The sequence below is a fragment of the Lepidochelys olivacea genome (assembly GCF_965140295.1).
Source record: "Lepidochelys olivacea isolate rLepOli2 genome assembly, chromosome: 2".
Classification (NCBI taxonomy): Eukaryota; Metazoa; Chordata; order Testudines; family Cheloniidae; genus Lepidochelys; species Lepidochelys olivacea.
Window position 1 is genome coordinate 44,048,386 of NC_140412.1, and position 22,079 is coordinate 44,070,464.

Below are 22,079 nucleotides of genomic sequence, written 5' to 3' on the forward strand. Positions count from 1 at the left end.
AAAATTAAGAGCATACAAAGAATCTGTACAAATAGTCACCGTCACGTTTCTTTTCAAGCTAAAAAACTCAAAATCAAATATATTTTGAACTCAAATGTTTACTTTTTCTGTTCGTCTCTGTGGAATTTGTCCAACATAATTACTAGGAAGATAAGAAGTTAATAGCTGCAGCCCTCATTATAAAGGCCCTGTATACGTTAACCCATGGTAGACAACTGTTTGAATTTAGACTTTAATTCTCATTTACACATAGGTCCCTTTGCACTACCAGAGTGGTGTAAATGAGCGTTCATCTTAATGAGGATCAAGCCCAGTTAGTTTATACAGTTCCAGCTAAAACTGATCTTAATGTGCTTTGGTCAACCAGCAAGCATGCTGCCATTAAGCATTAAAAACTCACCACCTTCCACTCCAAGTGCAAAGCATATTTCTTTGACCTTACTTTCTCTTAACAAATACACAGCACTCTGCTTGTGTGTATTTATTTATTTTATATATATAACTACCAAAATGACAATCCACTGCCCACGCTTCTCCTCCTGGGGAGATGGAGAGAAACACATGAGAACTGTTAGTCACCTTGCTTAATTCACTAGTGAGAGGGGCTCAGATACTACAGTGATGAGAACCTATATAGAATAGAAAAGCATATTTTAATGTGTACTGTAGACTAAGTAAGAACATGTTTTAAAACATTGTTTAGTCCTATTGGCTAAGTTGCATTCAACAGTTTTCTCTGAAACCACAGAGAAAGCAAGTGTAGGAAGGGGCCTTGTATGTGGAGACACGGGGCATCATAGCTCCACAAGTTTCTATCAAGACTATTAGTTTGCACAAAGAAAGTTAATTGACAGGACCTATAGGATAGTTTAAAGTAAACATGTTCGAATTAACTGGGCATGGCAAAAGGGAATAATTTTGTTTCACACAGCTGTATATTTTAGTACTGTATAAAGTAACAGACTTCAGAAAAATGATTGAACAGTAGAATCTGAATTGTGAAAAAAGCATCAGATACTCAAGTCGATCAAGGAAGATGGAATTTTACTAATGCAATTGTAATGACTAAAACGGGTGATGTTCTAGCAAACATAGGTATTAATGCTATTTTTTTAAATTGAGGAGCATTGCATAAATATTTTGTAAAGCAGACTGAGGCTCCTTTAAACCATGGGTTTGAGGTTTTTTATTTTTTTTAGAAACTTTACAACTTACAAAACTGCAGCAGGGACGTGAGTGATTTGTTTTCAGTCAGGGGATTTGGAATGAAAAGGTAAGAAAAAGCTTCAAGTATGGAACAAACTGTAAATATTCAATTGGTTCTTAAAGTTTGAAATACAGCATGTCATGCTTGTCACTTTCAAATTAAAAAATAAAAGGCTGGTAAAATTGATCAAGGTGAACAAAATCTCAGTAAATCATTAGTCAGACTTGAAAACTGCGCAGTATGTCTACAGTTTCTTTAAACATAGTTCTAGGACTTGTAGTTGCATAGGATTTATTTAATATTTGTGGGAATTCTTTCTCAAGGTTAAATTAACTTGAAATAATGCTGTAAATGCTATGTTTAAAATTAATTTACTTGATTTGATACATTTAAATTGAATTCTTACCATGAGCAACTCAGGTTTAAAACATTAAATTCCACTTTTTAATTTAACTTGGAACTTTGTTCTCTAATTGACTAGAGTACTGGAAGTGGCTAATGCCAAAGGACCACATCAGTGTTGAATAGCAGCTTTCTTGGAAAGCAGTCCCATTAACTTCTACTAAGGAGAAAGGAGGCAATGTTACAGCAGCTAGAGTACCTAACTGTTTTTTTCCTAATGGAAATCTATTACGAAGACCACCAAAAGTTCTCTTTGAATGTTCAAAGTGTTATTTATGTTCAGAGCTGAAGTGGAAACTATTTACATCAGTCTAGGTACATTTCTGCCATATAGCTGTTAGCTAATAGTGAGTGGCTTTTACTGTGCTGTTACATCTTGTTTTAATAATTAGAACATCTTTGGCTAACAGTCTGGTTCCTTTACTCCTCTCCTCATCAGTCCTGGGTAGGCAGCCGTTTAGGGATCGACAGGACAGGTAGGTTGGGTTTGCTCTTCATGTTCACTCAATTCAGCAACAGTGCTGTTAGGCAGTTAATGACTGTGGCCTGAGTCCTGAAAATATTTGCACAGGAGATGTTCTATTGAGCTCGTGTGTGAGGGAGTAAGTGCAGAGTTGGGGACTAATATTAGTTCAGGAGTGTTGCGTTTTGGACCCTAGCTAGGTTACTTGTTCAGGGCTGTAAAACAATGTAAAGTTCCTAGGCCTCAAGCTTGGCTCCTTTGTGGGGAAAAATACACAGAAACAACAGGGCTCCAGAAAGCAAGTGAAAAGAGAGTAAAAATGTAGAGCACCAGCATTCATATTTGCAAAAGTTAAGACATATCAACCATTTTGCTCTGTACCAAAGCAGTGTCCACAATCCAATTGGAGCCTTCCAAGGTTGGGACTTTTGAATCTGACAGCATCAGAATGAGACACTTTCCCTAAAGATGATTTGGTCTTTCCTGGCTAATTTAGCATGGTTAGCATGTCCCTTTATAAAACTCCAGGTGTTCCAGCTAAGGATGAAGTGTGTATGTAATCTTCACGTTTTGCATACTTTACAAACCTCTGTTTATTCTAAAGGAGCAGTGTGCAACAGATTTTCCTCTTTCTACCAGTGGCCCTAATTAAACTGTAAACAGCCAATATCTAAGGTAGAATGTTCTCTAGCAAGCTCCGCCAGTCCTTTATGATACTAGTTAATGTCCGTTTTCACTGAAATATTGTCAAACTGAATTTTTTCCACTAGGCAGTTTCTAGCACAATGATGCACTCTACCCTCAGAGGGGGTAAATGAAATAAATGGTAGATTAAGATTGCTACCAGCCCCATAATGCCTCTCAGAAAAGCCAACTGGTAGATGGTGTTGATGCCAAAGCAAAGGAGTCTCTAGAAAGTTTCAGCAATAGAGTATACTGAGGCATCCTGTTTTCATATAGTTTCCAACACAAAGGCCTACCCGCAACAGAAGGGGCCTTTAGGCCTTACTGCAATACATTTTGTGATGAGAACCCTTTAAGCAGTGGATAGCAAGTTCTGTTTATCCTGAATCAATACCTGCTAAGCAGGTCCTAGCCCCCCTCCCTACCGCACCCTAGGCACCTGCAACTTCTGAGGCCTGTGTCATCTTCCCTTCAGCATGGTTGCCTGCCTTTGCCTACACCCCAGAGACAATGGCAGCAAGAACTCCCATCTGTGAAGAGATGCAAAGTCTTTAAGTAGAGTGCTGTTTTGATCAAATGCTAGCCCTGTCTATTAATATGTCCCAGCCATGGGTCAGACAAAGGCCTTTAACTATGACCCCTATTCCTTATGTCCCTTTTAATAAAGTACCTGTCCCCTATTATAGTACTTTAGTCCCTCATTTTCCTGCATGCTGAGTGAAGTATACAGGGAATAAGGAAAGCAAGTTTATTTGCATGTATGTCTCACTATTTTATTAGGCAACGAGGATACCTGATCTTTCATAATGAAAAGAGGAGAAGCAAAATGAATAACTATTATGAACACTTGAGTAGCTCAACTTTTATACAAAGTGCAAATCAAATGGTTACAAGCTACCTGTTAGCTCTCTTTTAGACACAATGACATTTAGCCTCAAAATTCCACTTTTGAGCCCATTTCCCATTTTTTATTAAATGTAAAAATAAAAAAAAAAACAAATTTCAGTCTAGCTTGGCAATGAACCGTGTGGCTGGAAGACATTTTAACGTTCATTTGTTAATATAAAATTTGCATAGACTTCTAGGTATTTAGAAAGACATCTTTCAATGTCAGAAAACGCTGCATAAGATCCCCCCACGTACCAAGGATAAACTGTATGGGTCTATCCAAAAGACGTTCATGAGAAATGCGGAATGGTGCCAGCATTTTCCTAAGTTATCCAGGACTCCTTGGCAAATCTGTAGAGAAACACTATCAAAAACGCATCTGAGGGGAAGAGTTAGCAAATTTCACAAGGATTCTTATTTTAATATATTCCAGGACCTGTTTACTATCTGAGGGTCACTTTTTAAAAAAACTTCTTAAAGCACCTAAGAATGTTTAAGATGTAAAAAATACAATAACTTTGCAACTAAAATGTTTACAGTAATTGCATATGTTACCTGGCTACATAATTCACTTGTCTGCTACTAATAAGGAAAAGAAATCTGCCATGCAATTGTGATGTTAGGCTAACCATCTGATAACACACATGAACAATTATGATTGAGATGAAAATTTAACTTAATATTAGAATCAGCCTAACTAAAATAACATGGGTGCTTACAAGCAAACTGGTACATTGCAACTCAATTAAACAGCAGATATAGGGTTCTCCTGAAAGTCTTGCATTCAGAAGTCCTACTGAAACCAACAGATGCTCATTGAACACTATTCTACTCCTACATTTCAATAAAGAAAGCAAAAATATGCAGCAACAGCAATCAAGTCTGGCTCACTAGTTGTTCCACAGGAATTGTATGCTTCTATGAAAAAAACTGAGCTGGATGGGTGTATGGGAATTGATGGTGCAAGAGCCAGAGAGGGCTGTGTCTTACTTAAATTGAGTCAGCACATCTTTCAAATTATTGGACTAGCTGGATTAAGTGAAACTACAATGTACTAAATAAGATTTGAGAAAGATTAGTGATATCCTCACGTCTTAATCATTAAGTGCTAATTCTGCTTCTAAGACAGACTTACTGCACTCACTAACATTCTACTTGTTTCTTTCAGTATGTTGTTAGTATTAAGTTCAATAGGGGGAAAAAAATAACCAAAGCAGGCATGGAGACTTGCATAAACCCTTGTAACATCATGGGGTTCTCTTTCATCATACATATATTTCAGATGTCTGGCTGGTGGGTTTCACCCACATGCTCAGGGTCTAACTGGCTGCCATATTTGACCTCTCCACATTTCTAAAAAGTGTCCTTCAGTCCTCAAATGTAAGAAACCCCATGATTCAAGATCCGTGGGTCTATTAGTGCCATTGTATAGTTCCAGACTTTAGTATCAATATAGAAGTCCACCTGATCATATGTCCTTTGTATAAAATTGAGGTCTGTTGTGGGTAAAACAACATTCAAGTAGTTTTTGTCATACCTGTCAAAAGAAAATTAAAGATGTTCAACAGGTGCTTTTAATATGTTTTAAAAAGACGTATATCTTTCTACAGTCAGCAGTATTAAACCTTAGAGTCCTTGTAAAAACAGCTAATAGATTGCTCACACCAAGGAAATGTATACACAATTCACCCAGACTGTGATAACAAGCAGGACTCTGAATATGCACTAATCTTCACTATGTAATGCAAATATTATAAAAGCGTTGGAGGTGCAAGAAAGGACAGTAACCGTATTTAAGCAATCCTGGTCAATATAAATGCTTACAAATTTTCAACATGAACAGGTAATCTCCTGCAAGCTCCTTCATGATGGAAACAGATGAAGGAGAATTCACAGCTTGGCAGTGAGACTGCATTGCTAAAATTCTGCACTATCAGGGGTTTTGGTAACAGCTAGCTTGATGAAAAACTAAGAAGGGGTTGGAGATTAAAGAAAAACTGCCAAATACTTTAAAGCCCAAACTGACCTAGTTTAAAGCTGTTGTATGCTGGTGGCAACTGACTGGAATTAAGAATATTTAAGCCACCATTCCTTTGTAAAGTACGGTGTTTTTGTAGGACACAAATACCTCCAAATTTGTTCATTTCCCCTGCTGGCTTGACTGAAGTACTTAAATACTACTCCTAGAATTAGTCCTATTCTTAGAATACATTCCAGCTGCTGTCATCATTATGCTTATACACACGTGAGAAAAATGAGGGGTCATATACCAGCTTTAACTGTGCTGAAATTGCAGTAGCAGTGAAAAAAAATTTCCATGTCACCTAGTTGACGTTCTAGTTTCCAGGTCTGTAAGGAGGTTGTTGTAAACAATCCAGGGAGGACTATAGAGTAAGAGCTCCTGGTATACGAAAATATTAGTTGAAAATGTCCTTTTAAATGCCTGTTGTAATACCCAATATACTATTAATGGACCTTTAAAAACTAATATTGGGCCTATAACTTCTCCCAAATACCTAAAAACTAGTTTTACGATTTGTATAGTATGCAAAGTGGGCTAGATATAAAAACTTGTGTTTTCCCCCACTCTTTTGGACCCATTTGGAATTTAGATAGAAAAGAGGTCATTTAGAACTAATACAACATTTGCTAACTGTTCACAGGAAGCAGAATCCTGTGTGTCTGTGAACTTACTTCTGTTTAGATGACTGTAACTTCCCTGGGTTTTCGTTTCACACTCTCCAGTCGTGTTAGGGGGCGAAAGTTTGTTGATTTCTTGTTTCCTTCTGTATTATTTAATCGGCAGTCTTTCTGTAGGCCTTTCAGCAGCTCCATTAATTCACGCTTTTCGAGCTCTGCTTGCTCCAGCTCTTGACGATGCTGTCTCTCTGCAGCCATAAGGGAGCGCACCTCAGACATCACTCGTGACATCTGACTCTAAAAAGCATGTGTGAAAACAGACTAAAATAAGAGATCATATAAATACATTTCCAATAATGGTGGTATTGAAGCTGAAATGACTACTGTATACAGGAGAAGAAATAATGAAGACCAGGCACAGCTGAAAGAATCTGCAATTTTTGATAAACCACTAAACAAACTTAATTTTGCTGATAAAAGCACTGTTTTTGCTTGCTGTGGCACTCATTTCAAATATTCCAGCCTGCGAGAGCCACGAGAGACAGCGAAAATCCAACTGATCACAGATGTACCACTGGATTTCACTGGCTGCTGGTTATGTTCTGTATCTCAAAACCCAAATGAACATTATTCCAAAAACCAAAAGTGTTCAGGACAGAGCTACGTGACTTACTTGCAGATATGATCTTCAATATTTTAATTCAAATCCAATATGACGAAACCTTAAAACATACAAAGGCTCAACTGTCTTGCGTTTTGATGATTATTTTTTTCCTGTTACAATATAAAAGCTGGTTGAATGGATTAGATAATACATTCTCTCCCCACTGCTTTTTACTTTGGCCTTATCACCACTGGGTTTTGAAGCAAGTTAGAACAGAGTCTGAGCACAGCTCTAGCTAAACTGGTTTCGTATGGGGCCCTGATCCAGCAACTGGATCCATGTGGGCAGCAAACCCTTACTTGCAGTGATGTGTCTTGTATTTAAAGCGCCCAGACTTAAACAGATGCTGCATGTTACAATTTGGGGAATACCACTATGTACAGCTTAAAGAACAGGAGTACTTGTGGCACCTTAGAGACTAACAAATTTATTAGAGCATAAGCTTTCGTGGGCTACAGCCCACTTCATTGGATGCATAGAACGGAACATATAGGTACAGCTCATGAATCCTGTTTGATACTGGGGACTCGCTCTGCACATCTGTCAAACTGCAAACTCCATTTGGAATGTGCGGCTTGTTTGCCTTCTTTCTGCTGTCTTTTGTCTCCATATTGAGCTAAAACCCACAAAAGGTGACGAGAAATTCTTGCAACTTGCACAGAGCTAACAATGGAGGGTTGTTCAACTTTGACAAAGAGATGGCTGCTGCTCCAGGCAAGCCAACTCTGAACTCCAGGGGTGTGGTAACTTAGCAACAGATGTGGGGGGCTGATCACCTGACAAGGTGATGGGTGGGTCACCTGACACAGGGGACTGGAGGTTATTAGAAAGAAGGTCTGTCACCAGCCACTGGAGAGAAAGGAAGCACACTGCAGCAGGGATCAGAGACAAAGACAAACTCCATCATCCAGCCAAGAAGCCATGTGGAGTAGAGGAAGGATCCTGGACACCAGGATCTGACCTAAGCCCAAAGAATGCTCAAGAGTCTGAGGAAGGGAAACATGGATAGGTATTTTATTATTTTGTCTAGATCTGTATATTTCCGATACTATCTTAAGTGAACAGTGATTGGTTTTGGAACCTTTGCAAATTCTGCAATGTATGGGTTATTCCCCTTCCGTCTGCATTTTCTAGAGCTGTTTCAAAGTTGTCACACAGCCCATGTTAGCCACATCTCCTTCTCCAGCCTGCTGGCAGATTTTCTGCGTCTACAGCTGCAATCAAATGATGGTTCACCTTGCTCCCAACTTTTCTTGACAGCTTATTATTTTATTCCTGGACACAGGAGCAATAGAAACGTTTCCCTCAGAAGATTCTTATACTATACTCAATTTTCTTCATTGTTCAGAAGCATATGGGGACACAGAGCTGTCCTAGATCTCGAGCGACTCAATCAATGGATGAAGAAAGTGAGATTCTGGATGGAGACCCTAGCTTCAATGGTAGCATCCCTGTCCAAGGGGACTTCCTTGCTTCTGTGGATCTAGCAGATGCATATCTCTACATTCCCATATGACTACACCACCACATGCTGCTGAGATTTATGTGCAACACAGCCTGCTATCAGTACCAAATGATCCCATTTAGCCCCTAGGCTCTTTACCAAGATGCCAGACTCAGGTCTCAAGGCACGTAACTGTATCTCTTCCTAGACAACCCTTCCAAAACTACAGCATAGTCATTTTAGATTAAATCTCAGGAAAAACTTCCTAACTGTAAGAACAGTAGGACAATGGAACAAACTGCCGAGAGAAGTTATGGAAACTCCTTCGCTGTAGCTTTTCAAAAAGAGGCTGGATAGCCATCTGTATTGGATGGTTTAGACACAACAAATCCTGCATCTTGGCAGGTAGTTAGACTAGATGACCCTTGCAGTCCATTCTAACCCTATGGTTCTAGGATTCTACCCATCATTAGACAGATTCCACAAGGTCCAGAACCTGCATGTTGGTAAAGTGTGCAAGTCCACACATAACTCAATATTTACAACTACGGGGCCTCCTGGTTTCAAATATAGGAATCGCTCTGTGGGCAAGGTCCCATATCAGGTGCCTTCAGGTTTTTCTCCTAAAAGCATGGAACCATTCACCAGAAAACATGCAAGATCAGTTCCCAACCAGATGATGAACTCTCTAAGATGGTGGACAATCCCAGAGAATGTCTGCAAGGGACTTTCCATATGCCTTCCAGACCCACAAGTACTCACAGCCAATGCCAGCCTAATAGGATGGAGAGCACATCAGGGGAACAGAACAGTACAAGGCACCTGGAACCCCATGCGAAAGGAACCAGGGCATTAACCTATTGAGGCTCAGAGCTCTCAAGCTAGCCCAATGGAGGTTCCAGAACTACCTAGAGGATGAAAATATTTTGATCTGGTTGGCCAACATGACCATTGTGCCATATGTCAACAATCAAGTGGAAACAATGGAAGTGATGGCCAGAGAACTCCATAAGAGCAAAACACTCAAAAGGATAGTTGAACTAAAAGGCAGACTGACTCACCAGATGTACTATCAACAACTCAGAGTGGTGCCTGAATCGGAAAATCTTTACTAGGATTTCGCAGAAGTTCATCCTTCTGGCAGTCAACCTATTCGCCAATCACAAGAAGACAAGGCAGCCAAAGTACTTCATCAGGGAAGCAGGCCCCGAATTTTGCACATATTTGCACATATGGCCGCAAGGCCTTCTATATGCCTTCCCATTTCTGAAAATGGTGATCCAGAAAGCAAGGTAAGACCAGAAGAAGCAAAGGTGACAGTGCTACCACCACGCTGGCCAAGCAGATGCATGGTTCTCTGATCGGAGAGAACTGAAATTGGAACTACCACTGTAGCTACCAGTGAGACCAGACATCCTTTAACAAGGCCCATTACTCAATCTAGAGCATCTACAACTGATAGCCTGCTATTAAGAAGGAAGCATTAGCCACACTAGAACTATCCTTCAAAGAGAGGGAACAACATTCTCCTCCCAGTGAGCTTCAACCCTAAAGACCTGCTCCTCTATCTGAACTAGGTTTAGCTTGTGGTATCATTAACAACAAAAATCCAAATATCCTGATATCCCACTTAGTCTGGACTTTCTTCAGAAAGGCACAGACAAGGAACCAGCTCCATAGTGCCTGGTGTCAGCTGTAGAAATGTCCTATTCACCACATCCTCTGATTCCTTGACAGAGAACTCTCAGATATCTCAGAGTACTCTGACTGACTAAACTTGTGGTTAAACCAATCTTTCCAAAGGCCCTAACTACGCATCCTTTTGGGCCACTGACATCAATATCTCCATTCCACCTATCTATCAAAACTCTTTTTTTCAGGTCATCATTATGTCTACTAGACGAGTTTCTGAATGGGCAGCTCTAGCCATGCAGGAATGCCACTGGGTGTTTCATGATGACAAGGTGGTACTAAGAATATTAGAATAGTTTTTTGCCTAAGGTGAATTAATCTTTTCATGCCAAACAGGAGATTGTCCTCCCTTCATTCTGTCCAAAGCCACAGCTCCCGACAGAAAAGCTGTGTCACATGTTAGACATTAGAAGAGCACTGAAGATGATGCCAAGCATACCAAATTGACAAGAAGATCAGGCTCCTAATTTGTCTCCTTTCATCTGAAATGCCAAAGGCCCAGGGTATTCAAGCTATCACTAGCTAGATGGATCAAGCTATGCATTATAAAGACATCAAGGCACACTCCACAATATCTATGATGACTTTGTGGGTGGAAAGAGCTTGTGCTTCCACCGCTGAGAGCTGCAGGGCAGCAATATGGTCATAGGTTAACACATTTAGCAGATACTATAAATTGACTTTCTGGTCTCTGTGAAGGTCTTCTTTGGCAGGAAGGTGCTGCAGGCACTGAGCCAGGAATAGCATTGCCATTCTGGGCAATTAACTCAAGGGGGAATCTTCTCTCTTTTTTTTGTCTTATCCCCCCTTATTTCTGTTCATTGTTTGTTAATTTCCGTATGTATCAGAATTGCGGGAGACACTGAGCTGCAGAATGGTAAATTTCTTATCTGTTAATTTCCTTTCTGCTAGCAGCATCTTCCACAGTTCTACCCTTCCTGGTTGGCTTCCTAGCCAGGAGACAGTATTTAATTTTGATGGTTATGTTTATAGGCTGTAGCCCAGATTGTCTAGCACTGAAGTGACTGTTACTAATCATATTCTACGAGTTTTTACACAGCTTTGGAATGAATCATCTGTCAGCAGGCTGGATAAGGGGGCATAGCTCGCACAGGCTGTGCTACCGCTTTGAACTGCCTCCAGAAACTGCAGTCAGGAGGGGACTAGCCCATACCTCTTATAATTGTGGGAGATGCTGCTAGCAGAAAGGAAATGATCATCAGGTAAGACATTTATTAATTTGTGAGTTTCAATTATCACAGGTCTCTAAAGAGTTGAAGTGTCTGCTAGAGTGCCCATAAAGTGGAACTGTGAGCAAGGATGTGCTTCATATACCGGGATATCTTGGGGTCAGCACTACTTGTAGGGGCATAGAGTAGCCGGACCCCTAGATTCCAATTCTCCGAAGGGGTAACTGACAGAAAACCTGTGCCAGAAAGGTCAAGAGAGAGACTGTGTTGGAGTCTACTGAGACCTAGGGAAGCTTAAAAGCACACGGCCACAGCATTTGGGCCCAAAACAGCAGCCTGGTGAGTCTCCAGCAGGGGAGCTTTACCAGGCCACGACACTGCAATTATTTGAAAAGGATAGGTTCAGACCATTGGACTGTAGGACTGTATCTTCTATAGTGAATTAGGATAACAAACTCCCCACTACTTGAAAAAGCAAAAAAGCTACACTGTTGGGAGAGGGGAAGAAAACAAAAACACATTTCTACAAATGACACTGGAGCTTATTTACCTTTAGTTCTTCAATTTCATTTTGCAGAAGACTCTCTTTTTGAACCATATGCCTTCTCTGTGAATCTAATCTGGACTCCATTTCATGCTTTGCCTCCTCCACTCTGCAGATCATTTCTGACCTAAAAAAGTGTATTTTTCCTTTTTAAACCTAACCATTATACCTGTGACTTTTAAGTACCAGAGTGAACTACTGCTGCCAAATAGCCACATCATTCCTGAATACAACTGGGTGAAATTTTTCAACCAACACTGTTTTCCTCAGGAGAAAAAAAATGCAGATTCAGGAACACCAAAAGATTTTGCAAATTCATGGTGATTTCACTGAGTTGCTTCAGTAAAGAAAAAGAAACACTGAAGCAAATTCTCCCCCCAAAATCAAAACGTTTCATTTAGACAGTTTCTAGATTTAAACAGAAAAATTGAAACATTTAAACTACCTTCTCTTTAGAAATTTCCTTTAATTTTATTTAAAAGAATTAAAAAACATAAAAAAATGTTCAAAATTAAAACAAAAACAAAATGAGGTTTTTTTTTTTAAAAAATTTGGAAATGCCAATGAACCCCAAAAATTCGTGATTTGCCCAAATTTAGTCCTAAATTGAAGCTCTGCTATTGTCTTGTGTTACACAGCTCTCCAGAGGTAATATGAGATATTTAGCATGTTTTACCAACAGAGAGTATTCTTGCTCAGTATGTACCAATTTAGGGGTTTTAATCTCTCGATAGAATGTGCAAGTTCTACTCCTGGCATCAATATCAGAGATTCTTGGTGCTCAAATCCTATGGCGTTGGGCAGCGATACAGAACTCCAAGATAGATGTTTCTGAAATAATTCCAGAAGCTATAGACTAACTTTTTTTTTTGGCTTTGGATGGTTTATTTCCTTTCATCCAAACATATAACTGTCATTTTGATTGATTTTATTTTAAGAGTATATGGTAACTTTGTGCAGTAGTTTAGGAGAAATGTAATATGTTTCTCAAAATACAAAGCATGAATGGGCCTCAGTCTGTGTCATTCCACTTAACCCAAGGAGAATGGAATCCTGAAACAAGGACATAATACAGAGAGCTATAGGTTAAGCTCAGGATAACATACCATCTAACAGCATTTGGATCAACACTTGTTGGTTTATCATGGATGTGAAATGACAGTAGTTGTGGGAGAAGGAAACTAGTATTATTTAGTTATTAAACACAGCCATAGCCAAAACTGAAACATTAACAGGTTAACCGTTTGAGTTTTGAGCAGCAGTTTGGCATTTTATTGGTATCAGGAAAGTTCACTTGTTTCCTGCTGCACTTACCAGGAACTGAACCTGGGTCACCAGCAAAGTGCAGGAGAGCTGGGGCCTCCATTGACCAAAGGAGCAAGAGAGAAGGTACCAGCAGGATGGGGTGGGAAGAGGTACAAAACTGCTGGAAGATCATGGAAATGATAAACTGGAAGAGGGAGAGAGGCAAGAAGAAAGAAGGGAACAGACAGAAGGTAAAGACGTATACTGATAAGTATTAGTAGTTTTCCAGCATTTTAGGCACAAGGACAAGCTTGAACTCGTAGGTCACCAGCCTCTCATCTCTGATAACTTTATAACTGCCAAATATAATCAGAGTTTTTCATCTCCAAAGTGTTTTTAAAATCTTAAATAATAAATCTTACTTCATAATTTGGCTCTGGGTCCATATCAGACTAAGGTAAAAAGTGGAAAGGTTAAATGCACTCAGTCTAGTTCTTTGTAAGTATTTCACGCTTTCATGTAACCATCACATAATTTTGGATAATTGCAATCCCTATTCATTAGGGTTCTGGGCTAATCAAACTAATTCAACTAACTCAGACTAAAAAGTACAGTAAGAGTTTAAAGTGTGTAATGGCTTTTCAAAAATATCCTTACGAGTTAATACTAAGTGATTTACACATTATCGGTTAGATATCAGACTTAAACAGAGCTAGTACTTGGACCTGTCTTTTATGTGCAGTGATTTTAGGCCCAGGTTAAACACAAATACTCATGAAACAGAAGTAGTATTTTACCGGAGCAGTTCTACTTCTGTTCTTAGCTCTGCTACACAATTATGCTGCGTGTCTTCTGCCCTGAAAATGGTGTAACCACAACCATTAGGGCATTCACGGCTCCGGTATTCACACACTGCCAAATGGCCATCTAAGTTACGTCGTTCAATCTGAACTGGACAACCTGAACAGGAAACAGTAAATTAAGACAATATTAAATCACTGCAATTAACAGAAGCATAGTCCATTCCAGGCAAAAACACCCAAGCAAGCAAACAAACCACAGTGCACAGAACTGATCATATGCAAATATGTCAAAAGAAAGTGATTCCCTTACAGCATGAAGAGATACACCTACAGATTCCCAAAGCCTTGTCTACGTTAAAACTTTTTGCTCAAGTCTCTCATCATTGCTCTAACCCTGGTGGTAACACTAATGTAAGACATGGATAGTAGAAAAAATACTGGCAGCTGGCCTACACTATGCTCTCACCAGCCCTACTCCACCACCAACAGCAATGGTTGGAGATATTAAGAAAAATGCCAGTTTAGACAAGGCTTGAGTATCAAAAATTTGGCACCCAAGGTTAGAGAAAATTTGGACCTTGGCAACTTCTCCAAGATCACAGAGCAAATTAACAACAGAGCTGGGACTAGAACCAAGTTCTCTTCACCACTACACTTGTGCCCTACCTACTAGTAGACTAGTATTTCTCAACCAATGGGCCGCGACGCCTGAAGGGTGGGGAACAAAAGGAATCAGGAGCATTGTGAGGCCATTAAATTTTATTTACAGTTCTAAAGCAAGGGGGGGGGATTTAAAATAACTTAAGGATGTCAAAAGCCTTCAAAGTCTGTGAGATCAAATGTAGTAATAGTATACATTTTTACTCTTACTTTTATAGTAAATGTAAGTAGGTTGTGCACATTTCTGACTTCAAATAATGGGTTGCCTACCTGACAAGTCTGAGATAAAAGGCAGCATGATCAAGTGCAGTGTATTGCAGACAGGCTGGTAAGGACAAGTAGAAAATATCACCTAGTAGAGGTGGCCTAGCTACAAGCACAAACAAAAATGTGCCATAAAAATCTTGCAAGTGGTAGGTTTCAGAGTGTGTGCACTTCTGATTAAGACAAACACCTATATAATTTAATAAAAATATTTTGCACTTTCAGATCACCTTCCACTGGAAGATCTCAAAAGACTCACAACACCTCTCTGAAAGAGCTATTACTCCCGTTTTACAGATTAAGAAACACACAAATGTAAATAACTTGCCCAAGGCAACACAGCAGCAGCATAACTGGGAGCAGAATGCAAAAAACCTTATTTCTTGTCCCATATTAAGCATCAAACAGCAGTTTATCAGATATATACTTAGCACTACCTACACTGGCTAAAGTTTGAGATACCTTCTGGAAAAGGAGCAAAGCAGCAAGTTATAGTGTAATTCTGTTTAATATAATAAATGTTAAATTGGCCAAAAAGATGGTTCAATCATCACATGCAAAAAACCGCAATCAGATGAGTAATAAAAGCTGAATATTAGACAAATTCATACCTTGGCAGAAAGCAAAACCCATGCACTGCTGTGTATTCTGATAAATTAGGGGTCCAGTATTCAAATTCATTCTGGTTAATTTTCACATGAAAAAGGAAAAACTGATGATGGACGACAATCACCATTACAACGGAGAGCAAATCCACTGTCTAAAAAAATTTCTGCAAACTCTCAACCGCTGATCATTGTATTATCTTTTTAATTTTTATTTGGCTCTTTTTTTGTTTTGCTTTGCTTGTTAAACTGAAGCAACCACATTGCAGAGGCCATGTCTGTGCAGGAATGTGCAAGCAGAAGTACCTACCTGCCTGCCTAAAGAAAGCTTACTTCAATCTTTTTGGTCTAGCATGAATATGGTCTAGAACTCAGAAATTCACGATGTGGAACTCAACACAGAAGTGAATGAATGTCCATCGCTGCCACCCTACTGTGATTAAGTATGACAGATACAAATTTTCTGAACAAAAGGCTCAACTTTGAACTTTACTCACCAGCATTTGAGCAGGGTATCTGGCTGTATTCACATTCTCTCTCATGTCTGTCTATAGATTCTAGAGAACAAACCATTTCACAACCACGCTCTCTGTTTTTGCAATGAAGCTGAAGTCGATTTAGATCATTTTTCATGTATCTATATACAGAAAAGAGTTACTTTGTTTCTTCTTTTTTAAACTCCTGCAACACTGTAAAAGTGTTTACTTTTGCCACATTCCAGGGATTCTACCTTCCACAAGGAAAAAAGTCAAATGCTCCGTTCAAAATATTTCAACATTCAAATAACTACATTTGATGAAAGGGGGTTGGGAGGGTGAAAGCTGTGATGATGGAATATTAAGGTTCAAAATTAAATATGCAAATTAGTTCATGAAGAATGGCTATTGAGAGGTCACAAAACTAAGATTTTAGCACTAACTAGGGCAGGAGTGGGCAAACTTTTTGGCCAGAAGGCCACATCTGGTTATGGAAATTGTATGGCGGGCCATGAATGCTCATGGTTCCCGGCCAATGGGAGCTGCGGGGGTGGCGCTTGGGGCAGGGGCAGCATGCGGAGTCCCCTGGTTACCCCTACGCATAGGTGCCAGCTGGGGGACATGCTGCTGCTTCTGGGAACCACGGCACGTGTGGAGCAGAGCAAGCCCTGGACCCTGCTCCCCGTCGGGAGCTCAAAGGCCAGATTAAAATGTCTGAAGGGATAGATGCGGCCTCCGAGCTGTAGTTTGCCCACCCCTGAAACTAGGGGCTTGTGTACACTTAAAATGTTAGTGGCACAGCTGTACTGCTGTAGAGCTTCAGTTGTGGACACTACCCATGCTGACGGGACTTCCTCCCCTACAGGCGGAAGAATTCTCCAGTCCACCTAATGGTGTCTACATGGGGACTAATGTCAGCTTACCTATGTGGCTCGGGGTGGGATTTTTCACATCCCTGAGTGACAGTTATATTGACCTAATTTCCTAAACCAGGCTTTAGCAAAATCCTTTCAACAACCAGATTTGTTACGTACCTGTAGAGAGGTCGTAGCACAGACATATCAAGTGCTTGTCTGTCTTCAGGGCAGTTATTGTGATGAACAAGCCAGCCATGTATACAGGCAGTACAGAAAGCATGTTCACAAGGAGCCTGTAAAGGATCTTCTAATACATCTCGGCATATACAGCATAAAAGTCCTTCATTAACATAGCCAACAAACCGCTCAATATCATAACCCATTCTTTTCCACAGACTTTCAACCTGTTATAATGTTAAAACAGCAATTAGTAACTGATTGACAACTAATTATTTAGCACTGACAGAATGCTTGGTGCTGCACGATACACAAAAGTAAAGAAAGGTCCTGCTCAAAGAGCTTTCTATCTTGAAAGCAGAGACATTGGTAAAAACAGAGAGGATTAACTTAGTAGGTTCTCTCTCGTTTTGAATTTATTACAAAATGTGATTCTTGTGGACATTGTGAAAGATAGCAGTTCAATTCTGCATTTGCACAATGTTTTTGAGAGTATTTAGAGAATAACTGAAGATTTATTCTGTAACTGAAAATTTAAAGATGAATTACAGAAAAAGCGCTGTTCAAATGTCAGAACTTGATTTCTGTTTCTTTACCTTTATTTGTATAAAACTCTGCAAATTTGTAAAATAGTGTTTTTACTGATAGTATTGAACACCCTTGAGTACTTCTTATCCATATGATTTTATCTATATCTGTCAACCACAGGTAACTTAATTTGATGTATGTTTCTTCTTATGCTCGTAAGAAGAACTATTAATAACAACCCATCTACCGAATGAGGTGGGAGTCTAGAAAAAATAGCGTATGATCCTGTATGTACAGACTGTACCATAATGCATATGCACAAGGAGCCAAATTAAGGTTGCACAGGCAGTGGTGCCCTCAGCTCCTGTACATGGCACCACAGCAGCTGCAAACAGTCAAGAAGAGTAACTACAAAGGAAGTTCTGCTTGGACCCTGCAACCCTGGACTGAAGCATGCTCCGTGCAGGTTGCAAAGTATTCTTGCTGGCTTTTTGAGGCAGCCACAGCCTATAGGTGTTTCCACTTGTCTCATGAGCTGCCCCCCCTTTTTTTTTAAACTGTGCCCCTGGGGTTTCTTTTATGGAACCCCCCCAACCCAGCATCATGGTGCAGAAATTCAAACCCTACCCCCTGCTTATATTTTCTGGTTTTCATGCGTTTTTCCTGTTATTTAGGCTTTTTCTGGGGCAGTTTTGAATCTTTGGTTTACAGACAAACTCTAACAAACCTCTGAGTTTGTGCAAGCTGCAGTTTTTCAAATCCTATAATTACACCAAATTTTCACGGTGATGGCAAAAGACACATCCCTGACACCAGGGTGACCTCCTTCCCGAAAAAGTTTCAAGTCCCTGCTCTAAAGCATGGAGGTACCAGAGCTCCTCAATAAAACAGATGTTTTGCCCATATTAAAAATAGTTACAATTTATTTTTCCCTAACTTCTTTCTAAAAAACGGCTGAACTGTTTTAGCTGAACTTTGCTCAAAAAACAGCCAGAGGCACACACACAGCATAGAAAATTTCAGCCCAAATGGTTTAAGTTTGGAAAAGTTATAACCACCTGAAAACAGGGTCTTAGAATGGAAAGTCTAGGGAGCAATGTTAATTATAACCAACACTGACAGATGTGGAGCTATTCTGTAATTTATGAATACTGTATGTTGACAGGGTTATTGGGATGTTTACTTTATAAATATTTTGGTTCAGTTTAATAAGGACTGTATGGAGCAACACGCAGGAAAGAAATAGAATGGCTTAAGATAAGCCACTTCTCCACAAACCTTTGAGGGTTGTTAAAATGAAAGCCAATAGACGAAAAGGCCAATGGACAGCAGAGATCAAAAAGACTATAGCAGTTTAAAAAGAGCTCTCTCTCAAGGGGGGCTCTGGAAACAAACTAGAGTACAAGCACTGGGGAGGGGAAGGAGAGAGGAATCTGAAGAAGTTAGTCCTGTATAGGTTACTATCAGGGCATGGTTAGCTTTTATGTAAGACAGAAGTGTGTAGACTGTTTTAAAAATCTGTTTTCTTTAAACAGTTTGTACTGTTAATAATAAAGTCTGTTTTGTCACTGGATACCCCTGGTCACAGACCCTTGATAGGAAGGACCACAGGCATCAGAAGTCAGTTGGACTTACTGGGTAAACATGGTTGATACCGTCTGTACTGTAATTCAGGGCCTGGTCTAACAGTGAGAGAATTGCAGAATTCCAGCCTAGGATAGGTAAAGGCTTCAGCCTGACACCTAAGACGGTTGAACTGAGTGAGACCAGAAAGGAGAAAGAGGTGCCGCTAGCCCTGTAACGATGACATGTGCTACCAGCTCTGCCCATAAAACATGTGAATTTTAAAAGATCAGTAGCCCTAAAACTAAGTTGAAAGTTGTATGAAAGAGAAGTAACAAGCTTCTGTACTTGAGTACAATTCTATCAAGGAAGATGTGGCTCGAGTCTAACAATACTTATTTTATGTAATTAACCATCTTCATATGTTTTAGGCTGCACATTTTTTCTTAATCATAAAAAATTACTTTTGCAACATACTCAAGCCTCATGAAACAGTATTTCCTAAGTTCGAATTTCTAAATAAAGATATTTATTAATTATAAATAGAAAAATATTTTTTTTACCTTTTAGATTTAATTCACATAAATAGCATGCAGTTCACCACATAAATGCTTTGGAATTATGGTTTTCAGGGGAGACAGCTGTACCAAACCATCCTACTCTATCATCAATTCATTGCTTTGTGTTACTTTCTACAAGAACACTAAAAAGAAACAGAATCAATTGTTGTGTTTCCTAAGTTACAGATCCCCATGCTTAACCAGCTAATTGTTGAACAGACTACTGTTCTCATAGCCATTAAATCTAAACTTTAAAGTGGCATGCATTTGAAAGGTTACTTTATAGTATGTTTAACACTTTAGCTTGCTGTCACCCATGGCTCATATAGACTGGAAAAAATAGCTAATAGGTGTTAAATTAATACATTTTTAAAACAATACATAGACTGAGGGCATATCTACACTAGGTGCTAAGTGTTGTTTAAAAAGCATTAATAAAAATGTTTTACCATGCTTTTAAAAACACCCCCTATTTTCCTGGGCCCTGTCCAGACTACAATATATTATTTCTGTTATAATTTTGACAAAGCATTTTTATTTTTATTAATTTATATTTTCAGTTGCCCAAAATTATGCAGCTGAAGCATTTAAAAAAATTAATTTATATATTCACAGTTGTGGGAAAGAATGGGGTGGTCAAACAATACTTATTTAATGACTAGGCCCCTACCAAATTCATGGTCCATTTTGCTCCATTTCATGGTCATATGATTTTAAAAACAGTAAATTTCATGATTTCAGCTATTTAAATCTGAAATTTCACTGTGTTATAATTGTAGGGGGTCCTGACCCAAAAAAGAGTTTGGGGAGGGGGTCACAAGGTTACGGGGAGGGAGTTTGGTGGGCTGCTATCCTTCCTTCTGCACTGCTGCTGGCGGGGCACTGCCTTCAGAGCTGGCCATGTGGCCAACAGCTGCTGTTCTCGGCCACCCAGCTCTGAAGACAGTGTAGAAGTAAGGGTGGCAATACTGCAACCCCCCTAAAATAACCTTGTGACCCCCCTGCAACTCCCTTTTGGGTCAGGATCTCCATATGAGAAACTCTGGTCTCCCTTGTGAAATCTGGTCTTGTGTGTGCTTTTACCCTATAATATACAGATTTCACAGGGCAAGACCAGATTTCACGATCCGTGATGCTTTTTCATGGCTGTGAATTTGCTAGGGCCCTATTAATGACAGTAGTTGTTGAGATTCAAAAAATTAAAGCATTTATAAACATTAAAAACACAAACTGTAAACATTGCATGTCAAAATATTCAGAGTAAATATCCTTAAATCAAACTCTAATAAGTTCACAAGCAGCATTTTTCTTACTTTGCCTATCTTTAAATTTCAATTACCAATGGAAATATTTGTTGTTCATTTGTGTGTGTACAGTGAAATCAAAACTTACCTATAAAAATCTAATCCTTCCAAGCCTAAAAACAGCTCATGTTTGAAAATGTTAGCTAACATTTTAAAATATAATTTTGCATCCAGTGTATAAACAATTTAACACCCTAAAAACATGTTAACTGCTCATATCTAAAACACATTTTTAATTACTACTGTGTCTACGGTAGGTGCTAAGTGGCATTTAAAAACATGTTAATTAACTCATTGTAACTAAGGCCTTGTCTACACTGGCAAGTTTCTGCACAGTAAAGTAGCTTTCTGCGTTATAACTCCCGAGGCGTACACACTGCCACGCCACACAGTGTGCAGAAACCCTAACCCTAAGCGAGATATCTTCCATAATGAACACAGCCTGTGGAAAATGTGGGTACAGGAATGATTATAAGACCCCCCCTACAGTGCTGGCTCTCTCCAAGAGCTACGTGTCCAGTGTACAGTACAGTCCTGGAACACTGATTTCCCCTGCCCCTGAGGTTACTCAACATTTTGGGGGCTTGTAGCTCCTGAGTGCCTGTCGGGTCAGCCAGCTAGTGACAGGTATGTGAACAGTGGCTGTGTTTTAAACCAGTGGTCTCTGTGTTGCAAACAATACTGCTTCTGTAAAATGTTGCATTTTGGTTTCACAAATATGACTTGGGAGCCCAGCCTCCCTCTTTGTTATCGCTGGCTGAATGGCTGTGCAGAATTAGAAAGTGGCTTTGAATAACTAAAAAGGACTTCCTGTGTGAGGTCATGATGAACTCTGCGGTCAAAAAATAAGAATTGAAGGAGTGGCAGGACAGTGAGAAGAGCGACCAAAAGGAGAACGCGGCACACCAGAACGAAGCCATGGAGTGGCTCTTAAACGTTATGGAGCACCAAGCGGACACGCTCCAGGTGCTACTAGCACTGAAAACCGAGCAGCTCCGTGCCCGCCCTCCCCTGCAGTCGCTGTCGGAAAACTCTTTCCCATGTACCCTCCAGAGATCACCAACACACTTATCAACTCCTGGCTCCAGTTTGTACCTGCTGCATTCCACTCCTGCCCTGTCACAGTCCAGCCCTGCGGACCCCCATACTGCACTCAACAACCGTCCCGCCACAGTTTAGTCCTGCTGAAGTATAGTACCCGCTGCACTGTACTCCAAAG

The 22,079-nt window shown here is 39.8% G+C and overlaps 1 protein-coding gene across 1 annotated transcript in view; it reads right to left on the minus strand.

Annotated features, from left to right (window-relative positions):
- Positions 1-1,602: 1,602 nt before the first annotated feature.
- LOC311515383 (RING finger protein 151-like) overlaps positions 1,603-22,079 on the minus strand; it is a 29,560-nt gene continuing 9,083 nt past the window's right edge. The window contains exons 2-7 of the mRNA XM_084618380.1: positions 16,906-17,132; positions 15,893-16,032; positions 13,861-14,023; positions 11,825-11,945; positions 6,339-6,581; positions 1,603-5,181 (exon numbers count right to left, since the gene is read on the minus strand). Coding sequence (XP_084474506.1) covers positions 6,345-6,581; positions 11,825-11,945; positions 13,861-14,023; positions 15,893-16,032; positions 16,906-17,111 — 867 coding nt within the window. The 5' untranslated portion in view covers positions 17,112-17,132 and the 3' untranslated portion in view covers positions 1,603-5,181; positions 6,339-6,344. The remainder of the gene's footprint in view (positions 5,182-6,338; positions 6,582-11,824; positions 11,946-13,860; positions 14,024-15,892; positions 16,033-16,905; positions 17,133-22,079) is intronic.